Below are 26550 nucleotides of genomic sequence, written 5' to 3' on the forward strand. Positions count from 1 at the left end.
GAATGGAGTGGCTGTACTTAGCGATATCAGCTTATCATAGATAAGGTGACCTTTTTAATAATAAAAATAGATCGAGAATCGAAAGAATTAGCCTTACAATTAAAGATTAACTGTTAAAATTCAGTTACTCACCGTGAAGCTACAGCTGCAATCTCCTCTGTTATCCTTCACTAACTAAGCAATAGTTTCTAGCCAATGATTTAGTAAATAACAAATTTACATAGAAACGAGAAGACAGATGTAACAACAGCTTTCCTAGAAGTTTAGCTGTAGCAAGTCTCCCATGGCCGACTCCAAGCAAATATCTCTGCATCCGAGTAAACAAGCGTGCACTGTCACGTTAAACAAGTGTATCGCCATTTCAGTGTTCAGGACTGAAGGGAGGCAACACTGCAAGCTCTGACAGTAAAAATGAGAGATACATAGTGACGTACTGTAAAAATATGACACTTTCAACTTCAAGTATCAGAAACCGCTCCTGATCAATGCCCACGGGTGGTTGCACTTCGCACCAGTCCCATCATACTTGCCGTCTAGAACAACTGAATATGAAACAATAATCGTGCCCGACTGAATTGCGGCGTGCATGTCTACCTGTAATAGGCTTTGCATGGGTCTTATCTCCCAGAGACGCGGTATCGGGTATGTTTGGCTCGATGGACGGCAAATACATGCTAACTTATTTTTTAGCAGTGCGACGTACTGTAATTAGAGCTATTGGCGAGTTCCCTGCTTTGGACAATCATTAATGACTACTTATTGTATGTTGACATTCGTCAATTCACGTGTTCCTAGGGGCTGCTGAAGTTACTGAAAGTACTCCAGTCGCTCTACGTCTGTATAGCAGTAATACATTTCGCCTAATCTATCTCATTAAATCGTTACACTTAGATATGAACATTAAGCTATCGTACTATTGTCCGTTAATCCTGTCGTGTCTTCCACGTTTTGTTGGCGTCCCGACTTGGCCGCAATTGAAGACCAACACAACAAACGCAATAGTGAATGACTAGTTCCATCGAAAGCTTTCGTCATAACGAGATGGAAAAACTATCTTCTTCTACAGTAAGCCAACGCACTCGCGCCCTACGGGACTTTTTTCACATATATCTTGATGTTTGGCATTGCAGTCTATGTTATGTAATATGGTGCTAGACTGGTAATAGGTGGTTTGAATACATGGATTTGTATGGTATATTTCTGGGAAACCAACCGAATGGAAAGCTTGTTTAATCAATAACCAGCAGCACGGTAACTTCATTCGTTATCATTTTAATTTTGTTTTTTTTTTTATTTATTTATTTATTTTTTTAATTTATTGCACATCACTGCGAGTGGTGTTAACAAAGTGAGATAGTGTACCGCAATACTTGTTTATTCTATGGTGTGGATAAATTCGAAATGTCGTGCTGCCGATTATTAATTGAATAGGCCCTATTGGGTTATATTAAAAATTAAGGCCAACTAAAGGCCACACTATTGAAAAATTAAACCATTAAAATATTGCAAATGCACCTATCTCTAGACGTTGCTCTTTTTGTCAAAGCTGGCTGACCGGCGATAAAACGTATTTACACTCATTAAAGATAAATACAAGCCTTCTCACTAGTCTTATCAGTTATTTCTTTTAATTTCTTCGTATCTAACGTACTCGTAACGTCTATCAATATGATCGTATAACATCTTTGCAGGTGTGTACGCTGGCCGCGGTCGTACACAACCTGTGTTATATATCTACAGCGACTCAAACAATTAACCGAATCTTTGACACGCTGTCCGAAGAGTCAGAAGGAAATTTTCGTTCACTTAATCCTATAAACCCGTCTGTTCGCCCGTCCGCCAGCAACGTCGTAATGCCGAACGGCGACAACTAGCATCACCGGCAGCCCTGTCAACCGCAAAAACCCCGCCGTTCTGTCTGGGCTGTTCGCAATAGCTGCAACACTCTGGCGGCATCACCATAGTAAGTGTGTCGGTGACGTTATGCGGATTCAAGCTTTCCCTTTAGAAGCACCGCTAGAAACACCCTTCTCGTATCATCTTCATCTAACTGACAAAATGAAGCAAATAGACCGTGATAATTCTGTACGCAGTCTACCCTATATAAGCTCCTGCTGCTCCAACTTTGGTCCCGATGGCCTCTCAAGGACAACGATCATACAACTCAGGGCACTATCTCATAGGTGAGAAATATAGAAGAAAATTTAAAACGAGTTTGTTCGCTCAAGTCGGAGTCACCGCTGGTACTGTTTGGGAGTTTCGCGGCTGCCGCAACGAGCAGCCGCGGTTTTTCATTGACATCAACGCTTGACCACTGCAGCTGTCATAATCACCTGACTCCGCAGCGTTGTTTTTTGGCTACGGCGACAACGTTAGCTCTGGTCTTAGTGGCGCTACTATCAAGCAATCATTACCACTGTCCGTATCCAATTCAGTACTATCCCATCGCGTGTGTACGTATGAACGAAGGGAATGTTTATAATTTATTAGGACTCAGATAAAACGAACAGAGAAAGTTCACACAGTTTAAGTATGTTGACGTTGTACCAACGAAAGCTTCTAATATAATAAAGACTAAAGGAAGACGCACTGGACGTAGATTGAACGGGATATGTTAATAGCCGTGGTAGCACTTGAGATTGTGCACTTATCCATGGCGTGTTAAGACTGTCCCTTACTGTTTGAGCATTATTAAAAAAAGTTTACTATTGATAAAAGAGTCGACAATAGGACGTAAAACAGTGGTAAATAGAGTAATTCTTACGCAGAGCTTCGCTTACTTGCTGAGGCGAGCAGTCCATGGAAGCAAGTTAGTCTAATAACAGGAGCTTCCGGGTGAACTTCATCTGAACCGCTGCTGTAGATGTTGGTGAAATTGATGCTACAGTTTCACTTAACATCGCCGCAGTAAGTGTTTGATATCCAAGGCCGAACTACAAAACAGTCAATGGCACGTTTAACGCATCAGCAGCAGTAGCAGCAGCAGTAGCATCGTAATTACCGCCATTCCTAATGGTAGCGGCTATTGGATGAACTATTCTAGTTCGCTGACTGTCACTTAGCAACCGTCGCTGCTTTCCAAAACTGAGCACCAACGTCACCCGCTGATACTCTGATCTTTTTTAGAGGGCTTCCCATTACTATCGGGAAAAATAAACATGACAAACTCGACCAGCGGCAGTAACCACTTCCTTCGTTTAGTTGCACTTCGGCGTCGCCCCCTAAATTTTACCTGGAAGATATTGTACAAAGGAGACAGTGGCATGCGACGAGAAAAGCCTGTTTTACTTCACTTGCTATTCATCGCGTTTCTCTCTATATCACAACAGAGCGAAGCATGGCACCGCACCGTATAGAAGACTGATACTAACAACTCACATTGGAACCAACTTAAATCAAGCTCTGCCCGAGGAGTGGTTTTCGCTTCCGAGCTTTCCTTCTAAGCTGCTGTCGCTGCGCCTACTGCTAAACTGAAGTTACACTAGCAATATCCAAAGTGGTTGCGGATATGGGATGGGACACGACTCTGAACCAGTCACCTACTGCTGCCGATGTTGACAGACAGCAGAGTCGTCGAACGACGACTTTTCATCCGACGAAATGGTCGCAGCTGCAACGTGCATGCAATGATGATAATGCTAAATAACACTGGTCAACACTGATGACATTAACCCCAAGAGTAGATCCAACACGCAGAGCAAGTAGAACTAAACGGAATGCCGTTCATTCCGGCTGCAGTAATAACACTTACTGTGTGCCACCGAAATCAACCAGCTGTACCCAACTCGATTATTCCACGCCGCCGCTCTCCATTACGACAGGACTGGCCGCCGGCACCTCACCACTTGCACAGGCGGCGACACTGTAGCGCTGCTGTTGCTATAGCGGCGACGGCGTCGCCGTCGTCGCAGTTGTTGCTGTTACTGCAGTAACAACTGGCGCCACCAGCGAGCGGATTTACACAATTCATTCTCTACCATCGTAATAAGCGACCAGCAACGATCGATTTGGCTTTTCCCCATCTGTCGTCGTTTCTATGCGTGTCTGTCTGTTTAGGAAAGGCAGAACACCTCCGGCGGTCGTCACCCAGCCTGCAGGCAACCAGCGCTGCGGCTGTGGCAACCAGCTGTATGAGCAGTGTAAGTAGCACACTGGAGATGGTCCCAGTGGAAGCAGTGGTTGAAGCTGCGATCACAGGCGTTTGATGTTTGCAGCAGCCTAGTGGTAAGAGCAGCTCCCGAGGCCGTCACCACTGCTGATGCGAAGAAAGAAGCAGTGGACTGTAGCACACTGGTAAGCAGCAAGCCAGACAGACAGTCAGTCAACAGCCTCTCTACAGCGTTTGCCTTGCCGTTACGGCCGTTCTGTTGTTATTTCTCTTTTGACCATCGGCATTTTGCTGAGTTGTACTGGTGCTGTTTTGACGGTGTCGATACCAGCCAGCAGCGGCTGCTGGCACCGGTGATCGACGACCAGAAGGACCGACAATCGTACGGCTGGCTACGTATTACTGTCAACACTGTCAGCCTATGCCATTATTGTTGCAGTAGGTAACGTTATGCTGCGGTCCATCATTAAGCTGTGAAACAACAGTGCGAACCGCGGTGGCGGGGGCGCCCACTGCCGCTGCTGTTACTGATGCCTGTTATTTATCGTTCAAATCATACAAATACTTCTATCGTGACTGCAGTTTGCGATACTAGCAGCGGCGGCAAGGTTGGAGAAAAACTCGCAACAAAATTAGCTCGAAACGAAAAGCTCCTTAGTTTTCTGCGAAAGTGCCTAGTAACTTTATGCCAAACAGGGGTAGGGGAACGAGGGCAGTCGATGCCATGACACAAGTCATAAAAAAGAAGATCTGATAGTGGAACGATAGAAGCCACCGAACACGAGGGGAAACCAGTTGCACTCTACAGCAGTAATGATAGAACCGAATTGTGCTCAACAACTTAACAATTGTCTCTAACTTGGAGAATAAATAGGTGGTAAGATTTACTGTCAAACAATACAGAGGCCTGTTGGAAAAGGGACAGCTATGAAAGACACTAAGTATAGAGGTCAGTTAAGTTAGGCGGATTCACCGCAGATGCAATCTCTTGCCGGGAGTTGCATAAACCGTGGCAGTCAAATCTGCTGCGGCCTTCTGACGATTAGAGTGTCAACGACGAACTCTAAATCGTTAACATTTAATGTCATTCTACCAGGTGGCCAGTAAGCACGAACAGAGACTGGATAACTAAAGACGCAGATTATTTCTTCGGAAAAGCCCATGGTCACCACCCAGACTATTGCGCGCATGCGCTAATTAGAACCTGTTGTAGAATAGGCTGCTAACGAAATGCACTTGTTCTTCTCCTACGTAACTCTTCTTGATAGCTGTGAATAATTGTCACACTCAAACTTGTTTCATAGAGGCCAGCTGCTCACATCCACGATCATTCCGTGGTCATCACCCGAAATATTACGCGCATACGCTAATTAGAACCTATTGTACCAGCTAGAATAGGTCGCTAATGAAATGCACTTGTTTCTCTCTTATATAATCCATATTGATAACTCAAGCTTGTTATATATAGGCCATCTGCTTACATCCACGATAATGCTAACCCGCCGTACAAACTACGAGAATGACGAACGACACACACATGACGCTATCGAAGAACACCATTCAATGATCTGTATTCTATTGCTTCCATAAGCATAATTCGCGCATCACCTATACACTAAAAATTGGGTACCTGTGAATAATATTAACATCGTTCGTTAACGACATGCAACAAAACAGGAATACCTGTTTAATGTTGACGTCTGAGTGACCGACCACAGCGTATTTTCGCCGCTTGGTTGAACCACCTCTGCGCTGATATTTCCCTCTTCCACTACCCCTGCCTTTAACCCGCCTGTGAGCCTCTCGGATTGTAGGGATCTGACGGGTAAACCCGTTGTTGGCGCCCTTGAGGTAGATTGAAATTTTGGCGGCACCTCGCCGCACTCATTCATGCGGATTCGCGGTCTAGATCTGCGTCGCTATTTCGGATGCTGGTTCTCGCCGCCAGGGCCGACAATGTTTTGTTAGTGGCGAAGTGGCAGCAGCGAGCCGGCTCTGCCTAGTGGCCGTGTATAAGTGTAGTAGATGATTGGCAAGAACTATCCGTCTCAGTTGGTCATCAACATTCTCGGAGAAGTTCGCTTGTCACGAGCTAGCTGGCGCGCGTTGCTTGTGTATTCCGTGTGCTTCCTATTCGACGTATATCGTGTGTGTCGTTTTACGACGAAGCTGTCAGATATAGCATCGAGACAACAGTCGTACCGACTTATCCGGCCTCAAGATGGCTAATGCTTACCAAATATCAAATCTGCTCGACAAGATGACATCGGCGGATAAAGACTATAGATTTATGGCCACTAACGATCTGATGGCCGAGCTGCAAAAAGACTCGATCAAATTGGACGACGAATCGGAGCGCAAGGTTGTCAGCATGCTGCTTCATCTACTTCGCGACAAAAATGGTACTGCTTTGTAGATGACAACAACAAAAACACGTTCTCCGAGTACAGCCTGCAAGTTGAACTTTTCTAGTTCTTGAATGAAAACGACAACGACATAAAAAGCATTCTCTTTACAAGGCACCATCGTGACTTAGAATCAGGGAATGATAACAGCAAAACAAAAGGGAAACAATAACATAGTGAAATAGCCCACGTTGGGTCTCTGCATAAATTCGACAACTGAAATGCAGTTATCTACTGAATACACTCTCACCAGCGGTTTGCTTAAGCAATAATGCTTATGACTTAGATTGGCTATTCAAAAAAATTCAACGAATCCAGCAAGACAGAGCAGCGGATAGGAGCAATGCTTAGAGGGGAGGCATTATGTAGCCTAGTCGAGTAGAATAGTGGAAGAATTAGGCGAAAGCTTGAAGTACAAGTGTGTTCTTTGTTGACAATATCGGTGCATTTTCAAGGAATATACCATATTTCACACGAGCATGAGCGAGTAGCCCATCATTCACTCAATAAACGGTTTTGCAATAAATATTATAGTACCTTGCCATTATCAATCATACAGACGTACGACCCAATACCCAACGATTATGCGTTCTCTGTTTAATGTTGTAATACTTCACTTGGCCCCATACGGTATTCAGATGTATTTCGTGTGCATAATAACATTAAGTTCGGATTTGCTGCTAGCTAATTTTGTATAGAATAGTAGCGTAATTTGAAGCAAAAGTCATACCTGTATTTTATTGGTATCACTCAACGGAGATGATATCGTTAGAGAGATTACTGTAGACATGAAACGCATTGGTGATAACGCCGATTGAGTACAATTTAGTTACGTGACACTTCAGCTCTCGCTCTAGTTGTGAATGACCGAGTTGAATGTAGCCCGCGCTACCGCTATTTTTTTGCGCGCGCAGTCCAAATTCAACGCCGGGGTCTCCAACTTTTAGCAAAAATAGTTCGTTGACCTTTCGTTGATTTCTGGTAGTGATCTGAATCTAGACAAGTTGTTGTTGGCGAACGACATTGTGGGTTATATTCACACGTTTGCTACTTGAGCTGATGTTGAGAATTATTCCTCATGAGATGCTTTTTGATATTGCTTTGTCGCACGTTGGTAATAAGTAGAAGTGCTTTATTTAATTCATAATATTAAAGAAAAACCGTTTCGCTAGCAATCGAAAGTTAACTAAACGACTATCATCTAACTTTAATGTAACATAATTTTGCTGTTTCACCTGGATTAAAAAGAAAGCTATCTATAAATCCTATTACTAGTCGCCAGCCAATCATACTATACGAAAATGATCTTTAGTGCTATTAGTGGCCCCCTATTAATGCTGGTTGTGAAATTGACCTTTCCCAATTATATATACGTGCAATGAATGCATACTCATATGAAGTCCTAGATTTGAATAAGCACTACTTAGTGACCATTAAGCGAACATTATGCAATAATGATTAATAGTATTCAATTTTGAAATCTTGTTTGATGTACCCGGTACTCTTTTGCAGGTGAAGTACAGAATCTTGCCGTCAAATGTCTTGGCCCATTGGTCAAGAAAGTGAAGGAGTACCAGGTTGAGCAGATCGTTGAGACCCTTTGTAAGAATATGGTCAGTGAAAAGGCGGAAGAGCTGCGTGACATTTCCTCAATTGGATTAAAGACTGTCATCGCTGAATTACCTCCTAATTGTGACACACTAGTAGCCTCAATTTGCAAAAAGATTACCACGCGGCTAAACGCTGTGGTGGCGGAGAACGCATCAAAGCAGGAAGAGGTTTCGATCCAATTGGAAGTGCTCGATTTGTTTGGGGATCTATTAAACAGATTTGGTGGTAGTTTACTTATGTATCATGCATCGATCCTTGAGGCGCTTCTGCCACAACTTCGAAGCCCGCGCCTGGCGGTTCGTAAGCGGGCGATCACCTCGATTGGGTAAGTTTTAATTTACTAGATGACACCTAACGATAGTCTCGCTTGTCTAGTTAGGCTTAGTTTTGGAGCCATCGAATATCTGTGAGGGTGCATACAGACGCCACGATAGGTGACTACTGGTGTATACGTCACTTGGTGAAATACAACCTCATCCATAGGACGGCAGCATATTGCGCGAATATATATATACACACAAGTGTTTGTAAATTTCCTATTACTGCTATAATTAGTCCTTCTCTATAAGCGGAATAATAATTATTATTCTTTCTCTTATAGATATTTAACTACGTCATGTTCGGACAATCTGTTCAACAAGCTAATGGAAACTCTAATCCATGAGTTGGCAACAGCCACGAACACGAACGCATCCGTGACTCGAACCTATATTCAGTGCATTGGAACGATTTCGCGGCATTCAGGCCATCGTATTGGGGGGCACCTTGAAAAACTTATGCCTTTTTTGACTGGATTCTGTCGACGAGCTCATGAACATGGAGATGAACATGGCGACGAATTACGCGAGTACTGTTTACAGGCATTGGAAATGCTAGTACGAAGATGTCCTAAGGAAATTACTTGTGAGTATACTTAGACGATATGATGCGGCAATTTAAATGAGTTTTTTTTTTATCAAGCGTTTTTGAATGGTTACATTCCGTAGCCATAGATACTGGTTTTCTCCTATATTTTTCGCATAGTTGCGAGAAATCTTAACCTTTAAGAATAGTTCTAATCTAACGATAAATTTGACCAAGTGAGATTTGTTGATTCAACGCCTAAATGATTACACAGTTTAGAGCTAACACTTATATAGATAAAAAATCAGTCATCGACTGTGTCAGAATTCTGTAATTTGCGTGCCTGCTATATATAGCACTGATTTGAATAGACTATCTAATGTGGGTCCGTATACTATTTTTGTGATTTGTTCACTGCTCTTAATGCAGGCTACATTCCGTCAATCATTTCCATCTGCCTAGATTTCATCAGCTATGATCCGAACTACAACTATGACGATGACGAAGATGGAGAAGAAGGAATGGAGACGGATGGCGAGGAAGCAGATGAAAGTGACGGCGAAGCTGAAGAAGAGTATTCGGACGATGACGACATCTCATGGAAGGTGCGCCGTGCCTCAGCAAAATGTCTTGAGGCTGTCATTGCCACGCGTCACGATATGCTTTCGGATCTATACCGGACAATCGCTCCACACCTCGTCACTCGCTTCAAAGAACGCGAGGAAAATGTCAAAGTTGACATATTTAATGCATATGTCGCTTTACTGCGTCAAACACGTTCAACAGGACCACGAGGTGATGAAACAAATGCGGCTCCCGTTCAACTGCTCAGACAGCAGGTGCCTAGTTTAGTGAAGTCGCTGACGAGACAACTGCGCAAAGAAAAGAAATCGATTAAGACAAGACAAGGCTCGTTCCATCTCCTTACCGAGCTATCACTTGTGGTACCTGGCGCACTCTCAGACCACATATCGGCCTTAATTCCCGCGATCCAAAATTCCTTTTCGGAGAAAGAGAAAAACACTTCGTCAAACATGAAGATCGATACACTTGGTTTTCTTCAGTGCCTCATTTCGAATCATCCAGTGGCCGTGTTCCACCCGCACGTGCCTGTGCTTGTACCAGCAGTCGTTCAAGCAGTGTACGATCCGTTCTACAAGATCAGTTCGGAAGCATTGAATGTTTTGCAGCTGCTTCTTCGAGTGCTACGCCCGTTCGACGGCCAGCCAAACGCTTTCAATTTTTCACCGTATGTTCCAGAAATCTACCAGTGCGCCCTAGTCAAACTGAAGGCCACCGACATTGATCAAGAGGTAAAGGAACGAGCAATCTCCTGTATGGGGCAAATTATTTCCGTCCTTGGAGATCACCTGCGGGAGGAACTTCAATCGTGTCTACCGATATTTCTTGACCGTCTTCGCAATGAGATTACTCGACTAACGACGGTAAAAGCCCTAACACAAATTGCTGGCTCGCCTCTTAAAATTCCACTTGACATGATTCTCTGTGATGGAGTAGCTATTTTGGCTAGTTTTTTAAGGAAGAACCAACGCGCGTTGAAGTTGAGCACGTTAACCCTTCTTGATACACTATTTAAGCACTATCCACTATCTTTAAACGCAAACATGGTAAACTGCATCATGAAGGAGTTACGCGCACTAATCAGCGAAGCCGACCTACACATTTCACAGTTGACTCTCCATCTGCTAACGTCAGTGGCACAAGTTCATCGCCAATCATTACTGACGGTAACAAAAGAGATCCTGCCGGAGATCCTGGTACTAGTGAAATCTCCGCTATTGCAGGGCGCCGCCTTGAATGCAATGCTCGAATTCTTCAAGACCCTTTCATACTCGAATGTCGATGGTGTAGGCTTCCGGCAGCTTCTATTGCTACTCACAAGTTTAGTGTACCAACAAAGTCAAACAAATCAGCCGATTCATAAAAATGCGTATCACTCGATAGCTAAATGTGTAGCTGCTCTAACTGTCGCCAACCTAAACAATCCGGAAGCGTGTCAGGTGGTGCCTCAATTCCTTAATGAAATCGCTAACAACCAATCCGCTGATTCCGTGCATCAGTTCGCATTATTGGCCATTGGCGAGATTGGCAAGCATGTCGACCTCAGCAATATTCCCGAGCTCAAGGTTGTGCTGCTCAAGGCGTTCGAATCGAATTCAGAGGAAGTAAAGACAGCCGCTTCGTTCGCCTTAGGTAGCGTAGCCATTGGTAACTTACAGGAATACTTGCCCTTTATTTTGTCAGAGGTGGATGACCACCCGAAGAAACAATACCTACTGTTGCATGCACTGAAAGAAACCATATCCTGCCAAAGTGGAAATGCGGCAGCGGTTCATGCGTTGCAGCCGTATATCGAGGCAATCTGGATGATGCTCATGAAGCACTGTGAATGCGAAGAAGAGGGTACGCGGAACGTGGTCGCTGAGTGTCTCGGCAAACTGACTCTGGTCGATCATGAGACGTTGCTACCTCGGCTGGCTACCTCGTTGGACAGCCCAAGCGCATATGCCAGGTCCACCGTGGTAACAGCCATGAAGTTTACTATATCCGACCAGCCGCAACCGATCGATGCTCTACTGAAGGATGATATCGGCAAGTTTTTCAATGCTCTCAAAGATAGTGACCTTAACGTCCGTCGTGTAGCTCTTGTAGCATTCAATTCGGCGGCACATAACAAGCCTGCACTTGTGCGGGATCTCCTGGGACAGGTCATGCCACAGCTTTACACAGAAACGAAGGTGCGAAATGAGCTCATCCGTGAGGTGGAGATGGGTCCGTTCAAGCACACCGTGGATGATGGTCTCGATTTGCGGAAGGCCGCTTTCGAGTGTATGTACACACTTCTCGACTCCTGCATGGACCGTATTGATATCTTCGAGTTTTTAACACACGTCGAAGATGGTCTTAAAGACCATTACGACATTAAAATGCTTACCTATCTTATGCTTGTGCGGCTTTCGTCGATTTGCCCATTGGCATTGCTGCAGCGCATGGATACGGTGATCGATGCACTGAAGGTTCCATGCAACACCAAACTCAAGAGTTTTCCAGTCAAACAGGAACTCGAGAAACAAGAAGAACTAAAACGGTACGTTGTAGTTTAACTAACGCTTATTCGTTATCTATGTGGATTTCTATGTATAACAGTTATTATCAATCTTCAGCAGAGCTTTCTGGTGCGTTGGTGATTTTTTTGCCCTAAGAAGTTAACATGGTCTTAGTTTTCCACATGCAAAGGCTAACGGATTGCACCAACAATATTAATATATGACGGTTCAGACATCGTTATTCTATCGTAGAACCGGACCTTCATTACAAACCACAACAATATTAGTTTTTTATTTGCTGTGCCATCTGAAAGACCGTTGTACTCAACCGTATCTGTGTTTTCTATAGTTAGCATGCCTAATTCCTGAAAAGCCTTCTGCCAATTTCCGCTCCGATTCATTTGTAGGTCGGCCCTTCGTGCTTTCGCCGCGTTGCAGCAAATAACGGACGCAGAAAAGAATCCTCAAGTGGTTGAGTTTACAAATCAGATCAAGAGCACACCAGATCTGCAAGCGATCTTCGACGGCATACAGAAGGACTCGAATCAAGCGATAGGATTCATGCATGACAGTAATGTTGAGGAAAATATGGTCTATTAATTACCCAATGACAGCTATTGAACGTTAACAGATTGCCGGTGCATCGAAGCTGCACTGACCGACCGACCGATTCCTGTATTGATCGAAGAATAATGATGATTAAGAATGGAGTAATGTCGTAATCCCGTTGATGTCATCGGAAGCTGGGCACGTAGTTGTGTATAAAAAGAATGACGAGATCATAAACATATTAGTTATAGAAGTGGTAATACGCGAAAGAAAAAAATGTTATGAGATACGAGCAAGTACCCTAGAATGAGACTACCCTTAGAACTGTGTGCAAAAAAATGTGGATAGATAAGGTAAGGATGTTACGAGAAGACTAGACACATTTTGCTGTTTACAGTGAGTGTATATGCTTTTGGCGCTCAAAAGCATGCGAAGGAAACATGTCTCTCAGTGATCGAATAAATAAAAATGATAAATAGAATACAAGTAACAAGAGTACGTATGTTACAATTTTCAACCCTTGACACCACACGACTCTTCGCTATTTAGTGGAGCGTATTTTTATTTAATAACAAAGAATATTAAACATGATAAATATAAAGAAACCGTGATGACCATGTCGATAGTAAGATGTTGCGTATAGTATTGTTCGGGTATAAAAATAATTTCGCGGCAGAGAAGAAAATATTCAAAATGATCTGGTTAGACGCCGAGTGTGAATGGACCTGGGATTAGCAATCCTGGAAAAAATGCGAGACGCGTAATGACGGCGGAAATTCATCGCAAGAAAAGCACCCGAAAGGACCCGAGAGGCAAAAAATCGCGTTTAGTATGGTCGATGGTCACTTCAATGTAAAATAAATGAATAAAAATAAAAAACGTAATGAAAGTCGTTATGCTAATATGGGCGTTTTCCATGCTTTAGATATCATTACATAGATAATCTGCATATGCTATAGTCGTTAAATTCATTAGATTGAAGCAGACTTTTCACAATTACGTGTTACCATTCGCCATGAGTATACTTTCACGTGATTCTAACTCGACGCTAGACTTCTGGAAGGCTATCCAACATTGAATCTACTACTGATTTGCAATAATAGCAAGAAGCAGACTACTTACAGCTTGAAGCTTCAACTACAAACAAGTCACTATTATTTGAAAAAATTGTCGACATGTACAGATTAACATCAAGAGAAAATAAAAGTAGGTTACCGCTCGGACTTCAAACCGCGGGTAATAATATGAAATTATCAGTAAATGGTTGGTTGAATATTTAATGGGATTATATACAGACAGCTCTGCTATCTGAGAGCCCTCAAGTCTCTAGTTCACGTAGAGTATTTATCTGCTGGTGCGCAGGGTAACGGTTAAATGCATCTAATCTCAATGCCATAGCGAAGGAAACACCATCTTTCACCAACTAGTTTTTCATGTTCTTTACGAAGGAGTATATACAAATGCGTTTTATTATATTTCCAGAGTATGATTACAAATAAAGCCTCGTTGGGTTTACGCCTCTACTATAACACAAATGTTTTCGCTCTACAATACTGCATAACCCTTCTTATCATCTTGCTGATTTGACATTCGCAACAGGTAATGCTGTTACAACATTATCTCTGTCGGACACAGCTGCTTTACTCAAGCTCCTGCCTCCTTTTGTTCCCTATAAAAATTATGCGCCATGAGGCCATTGGATGATATTTATAGAGTGATTCTAATGTGAATGATCAGATTCGTGTTATATGCTACGCTTGAGAAACAAGGCGTCAAGATCAGTCAGCAGTTACTGTAAATAACTATTGATTTACAATCTTTTGCCTAAGAAAAGGAATTCTAGTATCGTAGATTGCCCCCGCGAGGCGGAGTGATTGCGATGTCGAGGTAGTCGCCAATTGTGAAGCGGCATTCGCGCAGTGTTTTGAAATCATCAGGACCCTTTTGACCTGACACCTGAAAAATAATAAAAGCATTTTAAACGATACAAGAATTTCTCTTTGTGATGCCAGCATGCGTGTTTTAACTTAGATATTATTGTATATAAAGTGTCATCCTTGTAGTTTTAAAAACTTGATACGATCAAAAATTTCTACTGATTCGACAAATATGTTATGAGATATAAGAAGCAAATATATTAATCTGTTATTTCGCTAACTGTAGATATTTGAGTGGCAGCTAATTTGTGGCAAAGTATTTCTTGCCTTTTTTTTTAATGTATTTATTTTTACTGATCTCAAGATTAACATTTTTTTTATGTTACATTATTTCTATTAAAAGTACTATGGGCTGATTTTCCTCTTATATTACATTTACGATTCGCAGCATGAAGCAGTAATTTGTATAGGATTCGTGGTTACATAAGGCACTGCTGTTGCTGATAGCAACAAATATACGTGATTTACGTCCACATACATTTTGTAATGTAAGTAAAACCTTATGCCGAATTATTTAAAACATTTTGTTTATATTAAAACAGTTTATTTGATAAAGCATTGTAAGACCATTGGTAATAGGTCATATTTTTATTACAGACACGAGCTTTAAACTAGTCTTCACCAGACGTGTCTTAAATACGTACAGTGGTTCCGATTTCACGCACTCGATACATCGGGCCGTTTCGATCAGGGAAAACGAAGGCGAAGTCAAATACTGTGCCCTTTCGGCGCGCCTCGCGATTTACCTCTTTAACAAGACCCGTCAGCTCTCGAAGAGTTGCATCTAACCATGTGTACACCTGAATAAAGCATAAAAATCCGATGTAAATTGTTGCGAATGGCAGGAAATCTGAATTGCATTTTTGATCGAAAGCGAACGATACTGCTGGACCTAACTTCGAATTGCAGTAGGCAAGCTAAATGTTTCGGGTTTTCGTTCGGGACTGCTGCCACTAAACGCTACTTCGGACGGATAATTCCTAATACGAAGTGCGTCTACGGCCGATTTCAGCCCTAAAACACCTTAGGTGTCCCTATATTTAATAAAAAGGCACAATACAACTGCAATATTATAAAGACCTAGTGAGCATGCTACAAGCTTTACGACTAGATAAATGACGAGGAGCGAGACGCACTATTGTCTCAATAAAAATATAGTCTATCTCAGATGTTCTTCATATATTCAAGTTGGAGGCAATAATTTGCTTGTGCAGTAAGAAAAATGTATAATTTCCAATGTATGTTCTAGGCCTTTAAACAAGAACGATCAATATAATGAACGATGAATCGTTAACAATTTATATATAAGATGCTGTTACCTGAAGTTCGTTTGCGGGAACTTGTCCACGCGCGTAGTCACTAGGTGAATGGTGCCGAATATTAGAAAGAAATACTCGTAGTAGCAGAGGACAAGTCTGAAATTCAAATAAATAAGATAATCGTTATTTTAATCTTTTGAAGCGTAGTAGACTAAACTAGAATCTTATTTAACACCAAGCAACTGACTTATATAATAATTTTAGTGCAATTGCTCTGTACGATTTGACTTACACTGACGTTTCATGTATCGAATGAACATCATTGATACACATATATCGAATTACTCTAACGTTGAAGGTAGATTTATGGTATGTTGAAGGTAAACTGGTTTTCTAGAATAAATCATACGTATTAGCTTCTGTATTAGCTGCGACAAAATAACTACTTATGCTTCATACTCTAAAATAGCTAGCCGATCTGCTAGATGAATCAGTAATGGATTGTGGGACGTCTACATGAGTCAAGTGGATTTTATTAAAGATTAAGATCGCAGTTTTTAAACTATTAAATCTCTTGGAGTTCATCACATCCTGCCTGCAAACGGATTACAAACTAGCACTTCGCAGACAACAAACAACTGACTGAAGTGACAAACCTTCTCGCGATCTACCGTCTTGTCCGCTCCTAGTTTATCGCCGTCCATTGGAAGCATTCAATGTAGCGCACGAGCAGGACTAACATTCATCAAATAGCGGCGCCGAGATATAGGATACCGATTACCGGTGCTTAACTCAATAACAACAATACAAAACGTCTGTTCTGGTAGACTCTCTCAAGAGCTCGCCGCAAAATATGCTCCCTCTCTCAAACTGTGCCAGCCTCGTTGTGCTTGCGAGGCGCAGACGAATCTAGCGCCGTTCTGTCGTTGAGTAAAACATATTTGAATGGCTTGTCATATTCTCCGCATAGACTTATCATTGTCAAGCATTTTCAAGGATGGAATGATTGTGTATAAGATTTTATGCGAAAAGGATTACACGATGAAACCATTTATTATTTTTATTTATTGAAAAATCGACATAGCTACTTCCGGGTACTCATGGGCCACTGAGTGCAGTTCAATGTCGCCTGAAAAGCGGCTTAGCGGCGATCAAAGATCTAGATCCAATCCTGATTCCTAGTTAGGTGCAGACATATTACGAACATTACAGCTGTGTGCTCGCGACGGAATAACCGAGCGTTTTCGCAAACATGGTTGTTGCAAAATAGCTCATTTTTTCGTAAGTTTAAGTGTGGCGCAATGATACCTATAACGGGTCTGTCGAAGGAGGGGAAAGAGGGATTGGCAGGACTGCGATTCCGCTGCTGTTGTACTTTAGTATCACTATCAGCAACAGCAATAATACAATCAACAAATCGCTCGAAACGCGGAATTGTCAATTTTTGTTGTTGTGATTGTCGTCGTTGAACGTCTTACACCTATTACTCTGTAAAGTCATTGTTATCATGAGGTAATAGATAACGAGGCTATACTACGATGATGCTGCGATTGCTGGAAAAGAGCGATAAAAAATCTTTTTCTGATGAAAAAAGGATTCTGCTGACCGTCTGCCTGCCTGCTCCGTGCTTGTATATGGGCTGTTGTTGTTGTTGTTCTGTGTCACTGTCTAGGTCGCTTCTAACTGCGGACCCCGGGCTAGCTGTGAGGGGCTTCCGGGTGCAGCTGTGCCTGGGCTGCTATTGAATGAGTGGCAGTAGTGGACGGAGGAGAGCACTGAGGCTACGGCCAGCCAGGTTGGTTGTTCCAATTCGGCGAGCCCCAGCTCCCCTGGCATCGCTTTCGCTGAAGGTTCGCCCGCCGAAAAGGCCCCGAGCAGGAGGGCCCGAGTCGGCCGTCAGCAGCAACGCTGCCCCGCGGGACAGACGCTAGGAGTTAGGAGGCGAGCGCTTCTGAGGCGACTCTTCGTAGTGCAGTTAAACTGCGGCAAAATCTGTATCATTAACGGAGACAACGACAGTAGCAACAGCAGCAGGACGAGAAGCAGGCAGCTCTGCCAAACGCACTGCTAGCTACCGTGCTACACGAAGTAGAAACGGGGATGGTGGTGTGCTATAGCATTGCAGGTCAAGCTCGTGGCCCAGTTTAAGGATCTTGGTGTGTAAGCTTTGGTTTTGTTTGGTGATTTCCCAGTTAGCCGATTGGTTGGTGCATCAGTGGCTCGTGGTCTATGGTTCGTCCTTTGTGCTAGAATTAGCCCGTAGTGAGAGGACGAACAGGAACGGTTTACGAGTGTGGGGGGCTATTTGCTTCTGTCCTGTCGTACTCGTGTGGACAGAGCTGACGGCGACGGCGGCGTCTGGCCCAACCGGGGCTCCCAGCCAACCGATATGCGGGAATAAAGCCACCGGCCAAAAGGCCGAACCCTGTTGGAGTGTGAGCTGGTTTGGTTCGTTGAAAAGCAGCAGCTGAGAGTGGCGGCAGCGGCCTGTACTGCGACTGCTGCCACTGCTACGGCTGCTGTCGCTGGCTGGTATCCGTGATTGGCAATAGTTCGTGTTTTCGTGCTGCTTCCATGCTGGTGTTCGATACAGTGGTGATAGTGCATGTGCGAGTGGATCTCTTGGTCGGTAATCCTTGAGTGTTCGAAGTACCATAAGCAACGTGTGATGTGTGAAATCGTTTTCACTTGATTCATTCAGCGTGATATAATTAAGATAAAATCGTTTACGCTAAGCAAGCACCCATCAGTCGAACATGGAGTACAGTCTGATTTCGTCAGTGGGGATGGATCTGTCATCCGACCTCAATCCAGCCCTGATCATCCCAAAACCGAACGCGCAGCATTATAAGCCGACGGGTGGTATGAGCGGACACGATTTGTTAGGCAAGTACTCGATGGTGCCCTCAGAGGGTTTGGCGCTTTCGCAGGGTTCTCTGATGGCAATGGGCCCGGATTTCCTTGGGCTGGCTGCACATAAGAAGCCTGTGTTCCGCGATCATTCGAAGGCACCGTTGCGACGGTTAAGTGTTGATCTAATCAAGACGTATAAACATATCAATGAGGTATACTACACCAAAAAGAAACAAAGGCGAGCCGCTCAACAACAGCAGGCCGTGCAGATGGAGGCCGACGCCAAAGAGGACGCCAGCGGGTTTGATGACGAGAATGACGACTATATCGTGTCCAAAGGGCAGGTATTCGTTGGGCGCTACACCATCGACTGTCTTATTGGCAAAGGCTCATTCGGCCAGGTAGTTAAAGCCTACGATAACGAGGAAAAGAAATACGTCGCTATCAAGATAATAAAGAATAAAAAAGCCTTTTACAACCAGGCACAGATCGAGATCCGTTTACTGGACATGATGAATGATTTCTGTTCTCCCGGCGCCGAAAAGGTTGTCCGTCTACTAGGCCATTTCAAATGGAAGAACCACCTGTGCCTCGTATTCGAGCTGCTCTCGTATAACCTCTATGATCTGCTCCGGAATACGAACTTTCGTGGCGTATCGCTTAACCTTACGCGCAAGTTTGCGCAGCAAATGTGCACCGCTCTATGTTTCTTGTCATCGCCACAGGTACAGATTATTCATTGCGATCTGAAGCCTGAGAACATCCTTCTATGCAATCCCAAGCGATCCGCGATTAAAATTGTGGACTTTGGCAGCAGCTGCCAGGTAGGACAGCGTGTGTACCAGTACATCCAATCCCGATTTTATCGATCGCCCGAAGTGCTTCTGGGCATCCCGTACGGTTTGGCAATTGACATGTGGTCGCTGGGCTGTATATTAGTCGAGATGCATACAGGGGAGCCGCTCTTCTCCGGGTCGAACGAGGTGGACCAAATGAACAAGATCTGCGAAGTGCTCGGCATGCCGCCCAAGCCGCTTTTAGATCAAGCCCGCAAGACGACGAAATACTTTGAGAAGCTGGCGGACGGGTCGTACTTCCTCAAGAAGTGCCCCTCGGGCAAGCTGTACCAAGCGCCAGGCGAGCGACGGCTACACGACATTATGGGCGTGGAGACGGGTGGACCCGGGGGAAGGCGACTAGGTGAGCCGGGACATCGCGTGCAGGACTATCTCAAGTTCCGGGATCTTGTCCTAGCTATGTTGGATTATGACCCTGCCACGCGTATCACACCACAGGAGGCTCTGACGCATCCCTTCTTCAGTAAGAGCGACGCCGAGGACCGCCAGCTAACAGCGAAAGACTAGACAAAACAAAGGAAAGCCATTTAGATAAATCAGATGCATAAAAACTGAGATGTGATCAGAGATTAGACGATAAGGCGAGACTTGTTAGGTGAGAGTGAGAGAAGCTGGTATTAAGGAGATCGGGGCTACTGTATTTGGCCCGTTGCCCTTCTCTCTGTCTCGTTCTGTGTCACATAAGGGTCAGAGGAGCGTAACAAAACCCCCTGTGACATTTTCCCGATGTTTTGCTTCTTCGTCAAATGATCGTGTTCATTTCTTTGCGCTGTCGCTGCTACTAGTATCCACAAGCATTTTTCTGCCACAAGATCTCGAAGCGCATACTAGAAGCGCTAATTGGAAGCAGGAGCTGCTAGCTGCCAACATACAACTGCGATATGATACCTTGCCGCACGCTTTACCTATGCCGCTGCAACCGACACTAAATCACTGCTATCAGTTGCAGTGACTAGTAAATCATAACTGGTCGTGCACTCTGTATAGTGAATGAGATCTGGGTAGATTCTCTCTGGAGCAAGAAACAAAGTACTGATTAGCGGATCCTTTCATACTAGAGAAATAGGACCTAGAGATCTTAACTCTGTGGATAATAGAAAGGAAAAATAAGAACACATTGAAAAACAGGAGCAAACGTGCAACTACTACGATGCTTGCCTCACTAAGGAAGATGATTGGCCAGAAAATGTCGAAGTTCTCTATCATTCACAGGGATGACTTATTCAACGGACGTTCGTAGACGTCGCATCAGGAAGCGGGCTGCAAGGCGAATAATCCTTGCGTGCAACAACACAGCCGCACACGAATAGTGGACTGTGGAATAGCTGAAAAATAAACAAAAAGCAGAAGACAACTAAGATAATCCGAGTTAGTTGAGGGGACCATAAACAGAATAATAACAATATTAATAATAATAATCTCTCTAGGAGATAGAGCATCAAAGGACGAAGAACAGAAAAACTCATTTATTTTGCTCATTCATTAATTTCTCAGAAAGAAAAAATACACACGAACCAGCTGGCACGTAGAAACTAAGCGTCCATCTCACGCGCGAACGTATGAAAAAGAGCATACACTCTTTACCCCACAGGTTGCCTAACTCGACTGAAGTCCCTCCCATCGTTCGTAGATGAGTGTGTTACTACAGCAGCAATGATTGATGAGAGTTTTGGCTGAATAGTTATTATTGCAATTTTTTCGATTGATGAGCGAGAGAAAGGGAGAGAAAAAGGTTCTGTCTGGTGTTATTATCTGAGAGGTGTTGTTATAATTGCATCGCCTCCTCTGTTTTCGGTTCGAGGCTTACCTAGTTATTTAATCATATACTTAACATTAAATTACGATTGTCGACTGTAAAAAAGAAACTAGATAAAGTCAGAGGCAACTGGCTTAGCAGTGGTTAGCGGTCCGCCTCTCAAAAATCTTCATGTGAACTTCAGGTTGCTGCTATTAGCTGACATGTAAAATAACCGGTCAAGAACACAAGAAGCGATTGAAGGCTATATAATTAAGCTAGATGAGGTGGTACGTAGCCTTGAGTCAATGATGTTTCAGGGCGCGAACTCAATGTTGAGTAGGAACATGATCGGTGCCTTTGACATTGCCAAGGTAATGCTGGCAAAAGACATAAGTTAAGGCAATACGTGAACACGATGGAGGTTGAAATAGAGGGGAATAGTGCCACCAAAATATGATATGAGCGGAGGATGATACGAAATATTATGGAAATAATTGTATAAGTGATGGGTCTTAACAAAGGAACATAAGAGAAATCTTTCAATTGGAGAAAAAGAAATGACCGGACTGTTAAGCACTGCGATGTGTTAGATGGAGTATTAATCATGTATTGTATAAATGGCGGATAATCGATCGATGAAATGTTTGTGACATAATTTAATTATTGAAGCATGAAATTTAATTATTGAAGCATGACAAAGGATGCTCACCCAAACGTGCAATGTGCTACCCTTTCAACTGGCGGTGGGAGTTGGTGGAGAGTATTTGATTCAACGATGAATAGGGATATAAAGGATAAAGAAAACGCCTGCCAGCTAAACAAATGATGATGAGATAACAATGAAACGATTGATGAGATGTTGGATGAAAATGAATAATGGTAATAACTTTTGGTGATGCTGACGATTATAATAACAAAATGCGCCTGTTGTCTGTGGTATGTACCACTTGCTCGCGGACGACGGGAAACGACCAAGATCGTCTGGGGTGGTTTTGCATAAGGCTCGTCCTTGAAGGATGTACACTCCGGAATGCAGCAAAAGCTACTGACGTGAAGAAGAATAAGAAGTAGAAACCTCTTCAAATAGTATGCAACGAACTACCAATCGCTATTTGCTCCTAATGAACAACTTCTAGAAATCGAATTCGATTGGCCACTGCGACATTCTATTCTCTTGAGCTGTAGGATATAGATATGTAGTCAGCCCGGTCAAGCCAAGCTTAGTCAGCTCTTGGGTGTACTGCAACCGAAGCCCTCGGGCGCTCACTCACCTGTAAATAGAATGAGGATGATACGGATTGCTACACTATTTATTATTAATTACAAAAACGTCATCAACTGCAAATATGGCAACATGATAAGGCCAATGGCAAGAACAAACGTTGTGTGAGCACTGAGGCGGTAGGGTTCGTTCTCCCGAGATAAGCAGGCGTCAATCTAAACCACTACAACGCGGGTTACTGAATCCTGCCAGGTGTCTGTTCACCCCATGAAAAGCCAGCTATAACAGTATTTGAGAAGTGTGTGGCCGGTCACCCACGTTTCTTCAGAAGGACACCAGCTGGAAGCAAGCTAACGGGAAACTTGCTTTTTATAATAATTCAGCCTTAACTTCGTCTAGTCTCGACGAGCCTGTTATCATCTAAAGCTTGCAAGGTAGCGCAGGATGTGGAATCGAACTAACCAGAAACTCGTCCTACAAGACCGATCGCTCAACCAATCGTGCAGTTGGACTTCTTTAATGAAATTGACTGGTCTGAAGTAGTTGAATGAACCTCCGGACGAAATTGGTCTTGTAAAATACCTAGCTAACAAAAACAAACTGCCTACCAGAACACAATTACCCGTTTGCAGCCCAGGTGTAAAGACCCAGCTGAACAAAGACTATCCAGGTTTACCGATATACCGAACACTAAATCAAGTTTAGCGTTTTTAGGCTGAAGTGAGACTTACAAAGGAGTGGTAATATGTCGAGGACGTGGCTGTACTAGTTTACCATAAGTCAATTCATTTTTGGTTACCCCGTGTGTGTAAGGTAACGTCCAATAGCCAATTATAAAATTTGTTTATTACGTAAATGAAAAGCAATAGCCTAAAAATAATTTTTGGTTCACTTCCATTTTAGAATCACGAGTGGTAAAAATTATAACAGTACTGTTTAGACGAGTTAGCTGAACCGCTGGGTTGATTTATTGGTCCGCGTCCTTTGACAAGGGGGTCTATGAGCTATATTAAGTCATAGGGCTTCCTCTGTGTGGTTTAAGCTATCGAGTGAGAGCAAATGGGGTTCGCAGTTCGTCTCGTTTTATAGAAAGTTAATAAATAATCTTTTGCAGATATTAATAGGCATGTGGGTAAAGCATAGGACTACGCCAGTAACAACATTGTTGGACTATTATGAGAAGCAACTCAAGTGACCAGACACATACAACAGCAATTCTAATCTAACTACAAATGTCGTGTAGTGTATGCCGATACGTAATACTGGGATACAGGTAAATAGGCTCGTAGATTGAAACAGGAAATTGGCTTTGTACCAAAGACGATGTTTACAACTTTGAACGTCAACGAGACTGTACATGAACTGAAAAAGTGTTTTTACAGCAGTGGGACAAAATTGCGAATTCTAAGTTTTCGAAAAGAAATGGTGCACGGATGTCATCAGCAATGTAGATAGGCTACGGGTGCAACGTTCCCCCGCGGTGTTTTCAGTGACGATAATAACGGTAATATTAATAACAACAACAAAATACATAACATCAAGGAATTGTACATATGATTTGTCACGGAAATTAGATATTTGGGACAGGTAGATGATATGTAAGGTCGATGAATAAATAAGCTGGTGAAGTAAATCGCTAAGGAGAATGATAATAAGGATGATGATGATAATAATAATAATAACAATAAAAAAAAACATGAGGTGAATGTGACCCTCGTGAACGAACGATATGGAGCATATGTCTGTAGAGAAAGGAAAGCATAACGAACCAACGACCAGCCAGCGTCGTATAACATTAAAATGAATAAGGTCCTAAAATGGAATAAAATACTTAAAAAAAACACGAAAAAATACTTTAGACAATAAAATCAAAACACGTGATCTCGTGTTGATACGAGAATGTGGGTAGCAAGAGTCTAGTGTGATCATTTAAACAACAACCTTAGTCTTACAGGAAGGAGCACAAGAAAGTGAGGCAATATTCTTGACCGGTTTTTCTTTCACTGCTTGCTTAACTTCTTTGATCGTACCAAGGATAGTGTTTTGCTAGGTACAATTTTTGCAGCTATTTTTGTTTACAGCGCGTATATTATATATTAAATTAGGATATTCCGTAGGTAAATAAGATGATGATGCTATAACTGGATGTATTAACCTTTCGCCCTTAGCGTATGTATTTGATTTAACCAAGACATGCTTATAGCTATTTTCGAGTCAGGCAAGTCTTCTTTCATCGATGTCGATTTAAAAATTAATGAATTCATTAATAGCCAACAAGGTTGTATAGAGCATAAAGTTCAAAGAAGCGGCTTCAACCCTAGTTCAAGACGTAGAACTTCTGCTATGTGAATGAACACAATACATATAAGTTATTTAAATACATGGTTAGATTCCGCGAGAAGCATGACAAGAATAAAATCCTAATTGTATTTTGGCTTCGGAAAAGCTTTATATGATCCATTAGGAAAGCATTTGTTCAGAAAAATGGCCCAAAGCAGTTTCTTTTGAACGTGAGTATTGTAACTGAACCGTTTGTTGAAAATCTACAATATAAAGATCTCGTAAATAAACTCAGTGTGGTACGTCGGTTTGCCTTTAAAACTGAGAAATGGTAGAAACTGTATACATATAGAAACTATGTACATAAAGTATAAGCAAAGGGTACAAACACATACCATAAGCAAAAATTTGTCTGTTGTACCTCCGTAAATACGGCCTTCTCTATTTTTCGTGTGTTCCCCAGCTTCCTATTTAGAATTACAGGATATGGATAACTGGCAGGCACCTTTTTTTGTTCCAAACATGGTTTGCGAGTCATATAGGCAGTTCTCTAAGGGTCCGTAGACCCTAGAACTTCACAATAAAAAGGCAATGGTTGCACATACAGAGATTTTTATCTAGTGCAAATAGTGTGCAAAATACATCTTTTGGACTTCTTAGACCACACTGAACAGCATTTCATAGACAGATTCAAATTGAGGGACTTTAGTGTGTATTAAGTATGGAGGGATAACAAACACGTCAATTTGGCGTGGTTAAGGCAGTCCTACTCACGGTATAGGATTTTTGTAACGAAGTACTGTACCGAAAAGATATGTAGTAATATAGTACGTAAAAACACGTATGAGGTACATTCGACTGTCTCTGTAGGAGCAGTTTCGTCTACTGTTGTAACGAAGTAGCTTATTTAGGCAAATAGGAGCAGAAAAAGCATACGAGAATGAGCAAAGATTATATGTATAAGGCAATAGACAGGGAGACAATACAATTCGTTAAGATTTGAATGATTTAACTGCAAAATAATCTTATAATAACCCATTTGCGTAGCTAAGGTTTCTAAATAAGAGGCCCACTAAATAATGCAACAGGGTTCTCTTTAGGGTTTTTCTTTGATCTCACCCTTAACTGGTCCCCATAATCTTATATCACATATATGGGGCAAATTCTAGCTGGGAACACATTAGCGTACTTAGCGTATTGAGTAGCCAATGACGTTCCATCAATAAGTACAATTGCGTCAAGCAAAGGAACAACCTATACTTTAATCGCTTACACTGGCTCATCACTATTATTCTCCGTTTACTCGGTTTTTATGTTCATTACCGTAGTTCTGCTGACCTTCTGAACAAGGGTACATTGAACAAGGGCTCTTGAACATTTTAGTGCAAACCAGCCTTTCACTGCGAAAGGCAGGACTTCATCTGGCATTGGAGTATCCATCGGGTCAAGATATAGGGGGTTTAAAAGGAAGGAACGCCTTTCTGCCATTTGTGCAGGAAAAACATAAACATACATGTTAGAGGCTCTGGAATGCATGTCTACAGAATACATTTAGACCAAATTTATAAGTTATATGTTTACTGGGAATTACCTACCTAAGGTACTGTATCTTCAGTGATAAGGTACTTAATTAATTAATAATAATTGTGCAAAAATTTTCTTACTCTTTTGGATCTTGCGTAACACTTTTGTAGTTAAATAGAAGGCGTCAACGCCTTCTTTGGCTTGACCTTGACCTTAATAATTCTGAGATTCGTCCTCTATCTAAATGCACCCCATGAGAATAACTTGGATATACCGGACTTGAGACAACTATCCGA

At 42.7% G+C, this 26550-nt stretch overlaps 4 protein-coding genes across 20 annotated transcripts in view; 2 read left to right on the forward strand and 2 right to left on the reverse strand.

Moving 5' to 3' along the window:
• The window catches only part of Rgl (Ral guanine nucleotide dissociation stimulator-like), a 26458-nt gene extending 19131 nt beyond the window's left edge, over positions 1–7327 (reverse strand). For 2 of the 13 annotated variants that reach the window (XM_086978105.1, XM_022801186.2), the window contains exon 1: positions 7244–7327. In XM_086978105.1, the coding sequence (XP_086834231.1) occupies positions 7244–7312 (69 nt within the window). In that variant the 5' untranslated portion in view covers positions 7313–7327. Of the gene's footprint in view, positions 1–132; positions 379–2780; positions 4298–5645; positions 5684–5738; positions 6016–7243 lie in introns of those variants that run through there. The other 11 variants (XM_086978099.1, XM_022801176.2, XM_086978104.1 and 8 more) reach the window with 10 other exon arrangements.
• The window catches only part of Cand1 (Cullin-associated and neddylation-dissociated 1), a 14541-nt gene extending 1055 nt beyond the window's left edge, over positions 1–13486 (forward strand). Inside the window, exons 1-5 of one of the 3 annotated variants that reach the window (XM_086978097.1) lie at positions 6082–6510; positions 8026–8449; positions 8726–9027; positions 9430–12076; positions 12443–13486. In XM_086978097.1, the coding sequence (XP_086834223.1) occupies positions 6330–6510; positions 8026–8449; positions 8726–9027; positions 9430–12076; positions 12443–12635 (3747 nt within the window). In that variant the 5' untranslated portion in view covers positions 6082–6329 and the 3' untranslated portion in view covers positions 12636–13486. Of the gene's footprint in view, positions 1–6081; positions 6511–8025; positions 8450–8725; positions 9028–9396; positions 12077–12442 lie in introns of those variants that run through there. The other 2 variants (XM_022801149.2, XM_086978098.1) reach the window with 2 other exon arrangements.
• A 522-nt stretch (positions 13487–14008) lies between these two features.
• Bin1 (histone deacetylase complex subunit SAP18) lies at positions 14009–26549 on the reverse strand. Of its 3 annotated transcripts, none has more exons than XM_086978109.1 (5): positions 26395–26549; positions 20649–20815; positions 15841–15936; positions 15166–15321; positions 14009–14540 (listed from the first exon to the last, which is right to left on the reverse strand). In XM_086978109.1, the coding sequence occupies exons 2-5, from the start codon at positions 20694–20696 to the stop codon at positions 14424–14426; spliced, it is 417 nt and encodes a 138-aa protein (XP_086834235.1). In that variant the 5' UTR covers positions 20697–20815; positions 26395–26549; the 3' UTR covers positions 14009–14423. The 3 variants fall into 3 exon arrangements, with proteins under 3 accessions (XP_086834235.1, XP_086834236.1, XP_022657018.1); XM_086978110.1 differs by having other exon boundaries at positions 20649–22499; positions 26395–26537; XM_022801283.2 differs by lacking the exons at positions 20649–20815; positions 26395–26549 and adding an exon at positions 16437–16633.
• Positions 17070–24364, forward strand: LOC111248610 (dual specificity tyrosine-phosphorylation-regulated kinase 1A-like). Its single transcript, XM_022801226.2, has one exon. It carries the CDS (start codon positions 18537–18539, stop codon positions 19995–19997), a length of 1461 nt encoding a protein of 486 aa, XP_022656961.1. The 5' UTR covers positions 17070–18536; the 3' UTR covers positions 19998–24364.
• Position 26550: the final 1 nt, after the last annotated feature.

This window comes from Varroa destructor, unplaced genomic scaffold (assembly GCF_002443255.2).
Source record: "Varroa destructor unplaced genomic scaffold, Vdes_3.0 BEIS01000001.1, whole genome shotgun sequence".
In the NCBI taxonomy this organism is placed as follows: domain Eukaryota; kingdom Metazoa; phylum Arthropoda; class Arachnida; order Mesostigmata; family Varroidae; genus Varroa; species Varroa destructor.

What these genes read in the sequence shown, in the direction of transcription:
- Bin1 (XM_022801283.2), bottom strand. Translation starts at nt 16,493, where the DNA reads ATGCTTCCAATGGACGGCGATAAACTAGGAGCGGACAAGACGGTAGAT. An exon ending in AGACGGTAGATCGCGAGAAG is followed by an intron (nt 15,937 to 16,436) that starts GTTTGTCACTTC and finishes TTTGAATTTCAG; the next exon opens with ACTTGTCCTCTGCTACTACG. An exon ending in TGCGTGAAATCGGAACCACT is followed by an intron (nt 14,541 to 15,165) that starts GTACGTATTTAA and finishes ATTATTTTTCAG; the next exon opens with GTGTCAGGTCAAAAGGGTCC.
- LOC111248610 (XM_022801226.2), top strand. Translation starts at nt 18,537, where the DNA reads ATGGAGTACAGTCTGATTTCGTCAGTGGGGATGGATCTGTCATCCGAC.